At 40.4% G+C, this 10,994-nt stretch overlaps 2 protein-coding genes across 2 annotated transcripts; both read left to right on the top strand.

Moving 5' to 3' along the window:
• The first annotated feature begins 1,254 nt into the window (after positions 1–1,254).
• LOC137943770 (F-box protein At5g07610-like) lies at positions 1,255–2,421 on the top strand. Its single transcript, XM_068789204.1, has one exon. It carries the CDS (start codon positions 1,255–1,257, stop codon positions 2,419–2,421), a length of 1,167 nt encoding a protein of 388 aa, XP_068645305.1.
• Positions 2,422–8,938: 6,517 nt separating this feature from the next.
• On the top strand, positions 8,939–10,126 carry LOC137943769 (F-box protein At5g07610-like). The gene has a single exon (XM_068789203.1). It carries the CDS (start codon positions 8,939–8,941, stop codon positions 10,124–10,126), a length of 1,188 nt encoding a protein of 395 aa, XP_068645304.1.
• The last annotated feature ends 868 nt before the right edge of the window (positions 10,127–10,994 follow it).

Genomic DNA, 10,994 nt, shown 5'->3' with positions numbered 1-10,994 from the left:
CGAGCTCGAGTTCAAAATAATTAAATCAAGCTCGGTTTGAACATAGGCAGGTTCGGGCTCGGCTCAGTTGGATGCCACCCCTAGCTGTGGGGGTTTCGCCCCCCTCCTAGGTGCTCCCCGCCAGTCCACGATATAATAACTGTTATTTCATTAAGGGCAATTTGGGAATTTCACTCTTGTAATGCAGTTGCCCTAATTTTCTTTTTATAATTCAGGGGCACCGTTATTATGGTTTTAATCATCTTATACAAAGGAGCATCTCAAGTTACAGCTCGAGAAGTTAGAGAGAAACACCTGTAAGTGTGCGATTTCTCTTGTAAAGTATTTTATCTTTATAGTGGATTACTGCAGCGGCGGAAGACAGGACGTAGTCTCACCTTGAGGTAAACCTATATAAATCTTGTTGTGCTTTTTTGTGCTTGTTTTTTCTCTTATTCCGCGTTTATTATTATTGTTCTCGGTAATTTCAAATTAGGGCGTCTAATTCCTAACACTTATTTTCCGTTTTTTCCTTCTTTTCTTTTACCTTTTCTTTTTTCATTTCTTTCTTTCTTCCTCTTTTTTCCTTCTCCTCATTTTCTTTATTTTTTTTCTTTCTTCCCTTTTTTCTTCTCCTCCTATTTTTTTTTTTCCATCTCCTTTGTCCTTTTTCTCCTTCTCCTTTTTCTCTTTTCTCTCGGACCTTCCTTTTCCCCCTTGATATTGGGAACTCTTTCTTGAGCATCTACTTATGATTTTTTCTGTATTTAATTGTAATAAAGATTAGCTGTGATTGACGGTTTCTCAGGCAACTATGTTGAAGGACGCATGCGGGTTTTATACGTTTTGGGTGAAACTCAACTATAAATTAGGTAAGCCAGGGCAAAGAGAGGCATCTTGAGTAGAGGTGCCTAGAGAGTGGAGAGTTCGCCGTCTCCTTCTTCCGCCGTTGAGGTCTCCTGGTCATCGTTTTTAAGCTTCTTCCTTTTCGTTTCCATCGCAAAGGCAACGAGGAGGTAAATCTTGTTCTCCACTCTCTGATGCATGCAATGAAATGTGCTTTAGCTTTTCTTTAATATTTTCTCTTTCAATATTCTAGTCAAGGTAGACAAAGAAACTGATCACTTTTGCTTCTGGTAAGTGGAGATCTTATGGTTTTCTTTCCGGTCGCTTCGTTGTGTTTTTGTTCGAATTCATCTGCGCCGAAATATTGATCGTTTCTCCCTCTTCCTTTGATTGAGTTCAAGTTTTGTGGAATGCAGGCAGAGAGAAGAGATGAATACTTCAGAAAGGCAATCTACCGTGAAACCCACAGAGATCTCCGCTTTGAACGATGATGTACTGACGAACATCCTTACCCACTTGCCTCTGAGACCTCTGCAGGCATCGAAATGCGTCTCTAAGAGATGGTATGGACTGCTCGCTGGCGTCCCACTGACGAAACAACTCTGTGTGACGACGGGCATTTTTACCTACGACGATAGAGGCAAATGGGGCTACTCGAGCCGTATTCCGGAGGATGCATACGAAAAAGATCTGAATGATGCTCTGGATATCAGCTTCAGTTTCCTCCCATGCTTCCCCAACGGTGTGGTCCTTGATGGTTCCAATGGGCTCCTCCTCTGCGCTGCTCGAGATGAGAACTGGGGGAACTTCTTCGTCTGTAATCCTCTAACGAAGAAATGGCGTGAGGTTCCCAGGCCTGAGGTCACCGATAAAGGCCCCAGGTATTCCGTTTTCCTGGACTTCAACCCAAATGTGTCGCCTTACTACAAGATAATATTTAACCAGTACAAACTTAAGCGCTACCAGAGCGGTCCCGTGCTCCAACCTCTCGTGATGGAAGTCGAGATTTTCTCCTCCGAGTTGGGAAATTGGATCAGTTCCGAGGTTACCGAATGGGCCAGCACTACCTGTTCTTATACTCATATGGTTTCTCTCGACGGGGACGTTTATAGGTTTATGAAGCCAGACGATTTCCTCGGACGCGACCGTTCCTCGGACGAGCTTCAACGGCTGGTTTCTATATCTACCGCTTCCTACGGAAGCATCGGGAAGGTAGAAGGATCCGTCTACTCCACCCAAGGGGACCAGCATGCTTTGACTGTCTGGATGCTCAAGGACAGAAACACAAAGGAGTGGGAGCTGAAGCATCGTACCAGCTTGACCGACTTCTCTAGAATCGCTGAGAGGGACCTCGGCCCGGGGGACTGGGTGAACATCGTGTACCACCCGATGGTCTTTCTCTCCGATCATGAACTCGTCTTCCTGGAAGAAAAGGGTGGACCTGTGATCTACGACAGCAACCAAGTCAGATTAAAGAGGATGGAGATACGGTGGCGACATGAAATTACTTCTGTAAGTTTCAAGGCATTCCCCTTCATTCCTTGCCTTGTTGACCCTTCCATCATTCCGCCGGCTGCCCAGGTTGATAGGGAGTGATGCTATGCTTGTCTAAGATAAAATTTGTTTCAGCATGCTTAATAGAAAAGCGTAATCTGTACTGTGTCTCAGTGTGGTAATGATAGGAAAACCACACTCTTTATAATCAAATTAGAACTTTTCGTGAAAATAAAATTAGAACTTTTCAGATTCAACCTTCCAAGTTCTTCCCTGAAGTTATCTAATATGAATATCAGCGTCCAGCCAGCGATTTGTTGGATTGAAGTGGCAAAAAGGAAACAGAAAGGAAAAGCAAGAAAGAAGAAACTAGAAATAACATGAAAAATTGAGAGAGGGAGAGAGAGAGAGAGAGAGAACTGAACGGTCGTCAGGTTGGTTGTCTTGTATTTTACAGCCAATGCATCCAAATCCTTCTTTAATGACATTAACTGGCAGTCTTGCTGGTTATTATCATGTCGAGCCAGAAAGCTATAGTATAACCCTGATGTCACAAGTATATTTTTCAGAATAGAAATCCGGCCGTAATGAGAAGAAGAGTTTCAGGTATCAACTCTTTCCCGTGGCAAACAACTCTGGCCGGTGGTGACGACGAGGTAAGAATCTGTCCATTAAGGAGAAGAAGCAAATGACTTTTTTCTTTGTATCTTCTATCTTTGTTTCATGTAACAAGAATTCCCCATTTTCTGTTCTTTCATTCTATCTTTTTAACAATTTGAGTTGATTGGAATTTGGATCTGATTAGTTTTCGCAAAATCTCATGTGAACCAACTTGTGATCTCTTACTTTCTCGGTGCTTCAAATCCCAAAGTGAGATAACATCGCATCATTGAAGAAATATTGGAGAAACAAATTAATTGCATCCTAACTCAGCCAAAAACCATCTAAGAATTGGTTTTAGTTGGAAGCAAAGGTGGGCAAGTAACTCAAAGAAAGAAAAAAGAAGAAGAAAAAACAAAGGAGAGGCAAAAGAAAAAAGGAATTCTTTGTTGCAACTGCTTGCTTATTCAAAGCTTGAGTACATGGGTATTTATACTACTCAAAATATATTAATCAATAGATACATCTTATCACACCAAAAGACACTAATTAATAGATGCACCTTATCACATCAAAAGACATTAATCAATGGATGCATCTTATCACACCAAAAGGCATTAATCAATAGATGCATTTTATTTTAGATTTTATTCAAAAACCTATAGTAAATTTGCAATAACTTCTTCTAGAATAACTTCAATTCATGAATGGTCTGATTCATTGGAACATAGACAGGTATAGTTTTCCAATGACATATTATTTGCACCATTTAAATGAGAATAACCCCTTCAACTGATTCTTTGATTCCAGTCAAGTTTAATATCTAACACTCCCTCTTAAACTTGATATCTTTGCAACACATATCAACATTCTCGGCTTCTGAAAATTTTCATATTTGAGAGGCTTTGTGAAAATGTCAATAGCTTGATCATGTGACTTTACATATTCCATCTCAACTTCTATTTTTCAACATACTCACAAATGAAATGATATGTTGTATCAGTATGCTTGGATCGATCACGAAACACAGGATTCTTTGCTAGAGCAAGTGCTTATTTATTGTCTATCATAATCTTGGTTGCTTCACTTTGTTCCAAATGGAGCCCTTTAATAGTCTTCTTAACCAAATTGCAAGACAGACAAACGAAGTTGTAGCAATATACTCAAATTCACATGTTGAGAGCGTGACAATGGGTTACTTCTTGGAACACCAGGAAATTGTACTATTTCCCAAAAAGAAGACAAATCCAGTACTATTTTTCCTATCATCAATATCTCAAATATAGTCACTATCACAATACCCTATCAACTTGAATCCATTTGAAGATGAATAAAAAATTTGATAGTCAAAGGTACCTTTGAGACAATGAAGAATCCTCCTTGCTGCCTTCTTGTGAGTTTCAGTGGGATTTTCCATGAATTGACTCACAATAGCAACTGAAAACAAAATACCAGGCTTGGTACAAGTCAAGTACCTCAAACTTTCCAAAAGGCTTTTGAATAAAGTTGGGTCTACTTTTGCTCCATCCTCCATCTTAGAAAGTTTCATGCCACATTCCATGGGGGTATTGGTACAGTTACAATTCACTAGGTTGAATTTCTTGATCACTTCCTTTGCTAAAATGAAGAGGAAATAGTAAAAGACTTGATATTTGAAAAAAAGAAAAAGGGTGGTAGAAACAAAGAAACAAAAGAAAGTGTGAAACAAAAGCCTAGCTCTTATCGAAGGTCATATATCATTTGAAACTGTTCTAGAGTGTCAATTGTAGACTCTCTTTGTAACTCGAAATAGAACAATAATTTTGAGTGGAAACTAATCGAACCAGCCCCAACATTACAAAGAAATGTATCAACATTAAAAGCTTATAAGTGAGAAAAACCTATTCTTGTTCATATACGGGGCTTGAAAATCACTCTAATAAGTTGCCTATATTTTCAAATCTGTCATTAAGTAAATTTTAAGCTTTTGATTACTTTGATCAGGTACTTAGAATTAGTGTACCTATTTGTTTGTGTTTGAATTGTTAAATCATGCTATTGAGAGGTAATTTACATTGGACTATATTGAAAGAAAGTAATCCTGATAATTTGTGTCAAGCCTATATTTGGTGTTGGAAGATGGGCTCAAACTCACACGAACAAGGAAGGCCCACACGCCCAAATGTGTTAGAAGATGGGCTACAACCCACAAGACCAAGGATAAGGCCCACACATCAAAAAAGTGGAAGATGGGCTCAAGGCCCACATACTAAGGAGAAGACCCACACTGTGATGGCATTATGGTAAATAAAGAGTCATCTCATAAAGATGGAATTGATGGTAAATAAAGAGTCTTCCTCCTGTTTTCTGCCAACATATCGTCTCTCCTTTTCTCCATGAGTTAAATTCATGGAGTCTTGAAAATTGGAGCATTGATTTTCAAGACTCGTAGTATGGTCTTTTAGAAATCCAATATTGCTATTTGCTCGGGTTATTATTGTGATTCATCCAAGTTAATGTTTTTTTTAGTTGGGAAGATTTGCCTCCAGTGCTGTTTTTTTTCTTTTTGTTAGGAAGAATAAAAGAACTATCATCTCCCTCCATCTGACGACGAAAGTAAGGGACAACTGTAATTTCTGAAATCAGATTCCCATGGATCTTTCTTGATCGACAAGATGTCGACCCTGCCAGACGACGACGATGATGTTTATCCTAAACCTTACAGGTTCCTCCCCGGAGTTTAGTAAGAAAAATGGATAGAGCAACTTCATACTAGAAGTAGTAGAGAAAGTCGCCATCAAGGAAGTAGTCCAAGCAGGTGAGGAAAACCCTACTCCCAGCTCCAATAAGCTTCAAGTTTGCTGCCTTTATCTCAAGAAACCTCCGAGAATCGAGCCTTCCACTGGTAAAAAAACTAGTGCAGAACAAGAACGAAGTGTCCTTTTTCTCAGCCTTGGATGGTTTAATCGCTATTACAAACCGAGAAACAAGAGTCTTGCTTTGCACTACCGAAATTTTTTTGGACGATCTTCATTACCTTCCAACTTTAGTCTTCCCTCCTGCAAGTCAAACGGAAGTTTCTACAAATCCATATAGAAATTGATCAGCCTGAATCACGGAAACACAACAAATTCCAGTAACTCCAATTGATTGCTGCTCTATTTTCGGAAAGTTTCTAGAACCAACTTACTCTTATAGATAAGTGCTGATTGATCCTGCTTTGCACAGAAGCCAGCATCCAATTTTTTTTTGCTGCTGCCTTTCCAAGATTGTCTCAGTCGTCGATTCTCGCTGTAGTTTTCTTTAGGATCTCTTCTTTGTTTCCATTTTTGTAGGCCGATCCACCCAAATTTTTGCCAAGTTATTTGCTATTATTGGCTATCGAAATCTTCCTGATTCATCATTGTTCTTTGTTGGCCCTATCTTCTGTTCGTTGATTATTTGGTACGTGTTATTTGGGCCCAGACCCATTTCACATGTCCTTATAATGTCTCTCTGATTGAGAGATATTATTGCAGAAGGACTTCTGAGTTTCTGATTGTTGTTAGCATTGATTAATCTGATGAAGAAGAAAACACATGGTGGCCCCAAAATATTATTTTTCGATGATTATCTTTTAACCCATTATTTACAGTTTTACTCCTACCATTTGAGAGTCAGTGCCTAGTGTTGGGAAACCGTGATGGATGAGTTTATTACTACACTTCTGAATAATTCCTATAGACCCACTACCTACAGAGGATAGGAGTGTGCCCAACATCCAGCATGAGTCAAGTTTATTATTCACCCAAGTGGTTTGTTTTAGCTACCCTGAGAAAGTGGGCAGACTCTGTGAAATTGAGCAAAAAATATTTTTGACTATAACCATTTGACTGGAGTATGGAGCGATGTCTTAGGCTAGGAGTGATTTTACTCTCCCTTATATTATGCCAGTCGGGTGTCTTGGAAAAGAACAAAGAGACCACCAACTTGAGGGAGAGTGTTGGAAGATATGGTGGACTACCATTTTATACAGAAAGATCCTATACACTATTTGCAACTTGCTAGGCATTCATGATGTTCTCTCATCCCAGCTTGAGGAGGAGTATTGGAAGATGGGCCCAAATTCACAAGACGAAGGAAGGCCCACACATCCAAGTGTGTTAAAAGATGAACTCAAACCCATAAGACCAAGGAAGACCCACACATCCAAGAGTGGTGAAAATATGGGCTCAAGGCCCACACAGTGATGGCATTATGGTAAATAAAGAGTCATCTCATAAAGATAACATTGATATAATCAGTTTAAATTTTAGGGGTATTATTGTAATATTATAATATAATTCATTTATAAATTGAGCGTCAGGGAGAGGGTTAAGACACAAGTCCATAACCTCTTTCTTCTTCTTGTTTTCTCCCAACATGTTATCTCTCCTTTCTCCGTGAGCTAAATTCATGGTGTCCTAAAAATCAACATTTGACAAGACTGTCCTGACCTTAAAGTGTTTAAGAGAAGTACTGGTGGTTGAGGAGTAGAAATTAGAAAGTTGTACTTGCTTGTAAGCAAGCATTTAGGCCTTGGGTAGGTAGGTTATTCTGAAAATCCTTGTGTGGGTCTAGGCCCGTGTGCCTAGTGAGCTGTTGAAAATCCTTCTATGCATTTAGGCTTGTGTAGGATAGTGAATTATTAAAAAAATCCTGTTGTAGGTCAACGTTAGTTTGTCTAATTAGTTATTGTAAATCTAAGTGCGATTGTGTTATTGTAAGTTGGTTGTTGTGGTCAAATTGAGTGACATAAATCCTTATATTGGTAGCATTATAATTAGCCTTAGAGGCGATTTATTGTAGATATCGTAGAGCAACCTAAGCTTTCTGGAACCTCAAGGTGCTAAAACATCTTGGGAGGTAGACTAACAATTCAAGAAATAATTGAGAATTACCTAAAAATCATGGGTGTATGACGATCTATCCTAGGAAAAGGAGAGCATCTACTCATTTTCCTTTCTTCATGCCAAATCTGATATTGGGAACTCTTTCTTTCTCTCGTCTCGTCCAGGTCATAAAATTTAAAAATTAACAATTCTGTACACTATTAACTATTAGCTAAAATCGTTCTTGCTTCAATTCATGGCTCTCATCAAAGTAACGAACAGACTGACTCGTATATGAAGAAACCAAGGAGCAGAACAGAAAGGGTCGCCATTAAAAAGAAAAAGAAAACGAGAAGCTCAACTCTATTCTTTGTCTGAAAGAACCAGCATCTTCAAACCCTAAGCCATTTGGTAGAAACAGACCACACTCCAAGCACCTGGAAACAGATAGCTGAGCCTCCAAAAGCTCCAGAAAACTTTTGCCCAACGTGGCGTTTCATCCACAGAAAGTCCCGCCCTCAGTTTCAGGCACGACGATGAGCATGCGGAACTGTAAAATCGGCCTCGAGATTCCTCCCTGTGGCGGGAGAAAACGGAAGCATTTTTTTCTTAATTTTTTTCGTATTTCATAATGGGTAAATCTCATAATGGCTATCATGTCGGTTTCTCAGGCAAATGGGGCAGATTAGCTGTGAATGACGGTGTCTCAGGCAACTATGTTGAAGGACGCATGCGGCTTTAACTCGTTTTGGCTGAAACTCAACTATAAATTAGGTAAGCCAGGGCAAAGAGAGGCATCTTGAGTTGAGGAATCTAGAGAGTGGAGAGTCCGCCGCCTTCTTCCTCCATTGAGGTCTCCTGGTCATCGTTTTTAGGCTTCTTCCCTTCCGTTTCCATCTTGCAAAGGTAAGGAGGAGGTAAATCTTGTTCTCCATTCTCTGATGCATGCAATGAAATGTGCGCTTGAGCTTTTCTTTAATATTTTCTCTTTCAATATTCTAATAAAGGTATATATGCAGAAAGAGATCATTTTTGCTTCTGGTAAGCGGAGATTTTTTGGTTTTCTTTTCGGTCGCTTCGTTGTGTTTTTGTTCGAATTCATTTTCGCAGATAAATGCTATTACCTCGATCGTTTCTCCATCTTCCTTTGATTGAGTTCAAGTTTTGTGGAATGCAGGCAGAGAGAAGAGATGAATACTTCAGGAAGGCAATCTATCGTGAAACCCACAGAGATCTCCGCTTTGAACGATGATGTACTGACGAACATCCTTACCCTCTTGCCTCTGAGGCCTCTGCAGGCATCGAAATGCGTCTCTAAGAGATGGTACGGACTGCTCGCCGGCGTCCCCCTGACGAAACAACTCTGTGTGCCGATGGGCATTTTTACCTATGACGACAGCGGCAAATGGGGCTACACGAGCCGTATTCCGGAGGATGCATACGAAGAAGATCTGAAAGATGCTCTAGATATCAGCCTCAGTTTCCTCCCATGTTTCCCAAACGGTGTCGTCCTTGCTGGTTCCAATGGGCTGCTCCTCTGCGCCGCTCGAGGCGAGACCTGGGGGAACTTCTTCGTCTGTAATCCTCTAACGAAGAAATGGCGTGAGGTTCCCAGGCCTGAGGTCACCGATAAAGGTCCCATGCATTCTGTTGCCCTGGACTTCAACCCAAATGTGTCGCCTTATTACAAGATCATTTTCTACAAGTACAAACATAGGCGCCACCAGAGGCGTCCCGTGCTCCGACCTTTCGAGATGGAAGTTGTGATTTTCTCCTCCGAGTTGGGAAATTGGATCAGTTCCGAGGTTAGTGAATGGGCCAGCACTACCTGTTCTTATACTCATATGATTTCTCTCAATGGAGTAGTCTATAAACTAATGAACCCAGACGATCTCCACGGACGCGACAGTCCCCGGCGCTCAAATAGTGTGGAGGTCCAAGAGATCCGACTGCCGGTTTCTGTGTCTACCGCTTCCCATGGAAGCATCGGGCAGGCAGGAGGATCCCTGTACTACTCCTACGGGGACCAGCATGCTTCGACTGTCTGGATGCTCAAGGACAGCAACACCAACGAGTGGGAGCTGAAGCATCGTGTCAGCTTGACTGACTTCTCCAGAATCGCTGAGAGGGACCTCGGCCCGGGGGACTGGGTGAACATCTTGTACCAGCCGATGGTCTTTCTCTCCGATCATGAACTCGTCTTCCTGGAAGAAATGGGTGGAGCTGTGATATACGACTGCAACCAAGTCAGATTCAAGAGGATGGAGATACGGAGGAGACATGAAATTACTTCTGTGAGATTCAAGGCATTCCCCTTCGTTCCTTGCCTTGTTGACCCTTCCATCATTCCGCCGGCTGCCCAGGTTGAAAGGGAGTGATGCTATGCTGATATGATCTACTAGATCGGACCATATAGTAGAAATAAGTGTGTTGTTGTGTGATTACAGGTGTGATTGAGCGTTTTCTTCTGTTGTTGTGATGACTAAGCTTAATAGAAAAACATGATTAGTTGTCACTCGAACTTTCGAGAAAATAAAATTACGACTTTCTTCCCTGCAGTTATCTAATCTGAATATCAGTGCTTCAGTTGGATTGAAGTGGTCTTCTCTTACAATTCTTGGAAACTGAAAGGAAAAGCAAGAAAGAAGAAACTAGAAATCACTTGAAATTTGAGAGAGGGAGAGAGAGAGAGAACTGAACGGTCGTCAGGAATAAGGGTTGATTATCTTGTCTTTTTCAGCAAATGTATCCAAATCCTTCTTTAATGCGGTAACTGGCAGTCTCTCTGGTTATTATCATGTCGAGCCAGAAAGTTTCAGGTATCAACTGTTTCCCGTGGCAAAAAACTCTTTCACAAAAAGCAAATGACTTTTTCTTTGTTTTTTTTTTTTATCTTTGTTTCATATAACAATATTTCCCAATTTTCTGTTCTTTCATTCTATCTTTTTAACAATTTCAGTTGATTGGAATTTGGATCTGACAAGTTTTTGCAAAAACCCATGTGAACCAAGGTGTGATCTCTTACTTTCTTAATCTCGATGCTTCAAATCTGAAATACTTTCTCTTCTTCAAACGAAGATTTATGGAATACTATACTCTTCCATTTTCCTCTAAAGCCTCAATAGATATCCAAATTAATGTATGTCCAAGAGATGGAATCGAATGATTTTAAGTGCTAACTTCTATTATGAAACAACTAGACTCAACCAAGACATCAACTGCTATTAAATAGGCAAATGAATTATT

Source organism: Aristolochia californica, unplaced genomic scaffold, assembly GCF_029961685.1.
Source record: "Aristolochia californica isolate CCGP_79_NKW_82.1479 unplaced genomic scaffold, dmAriCali1.0.hap1 SCAF_11, whole genome shotgun sequence".
In the NCBI taxonomy this organism is placed as follows: Eukaryota; Viridiplantae; Streptophyta; class Magnoliopsida; order Piperales; family Aristolochiaceae; genus Aristolochia; species Aristolochia californica.
This window is presented reverse-complemented; position numbering and strand designations above follow the sequence as displayed.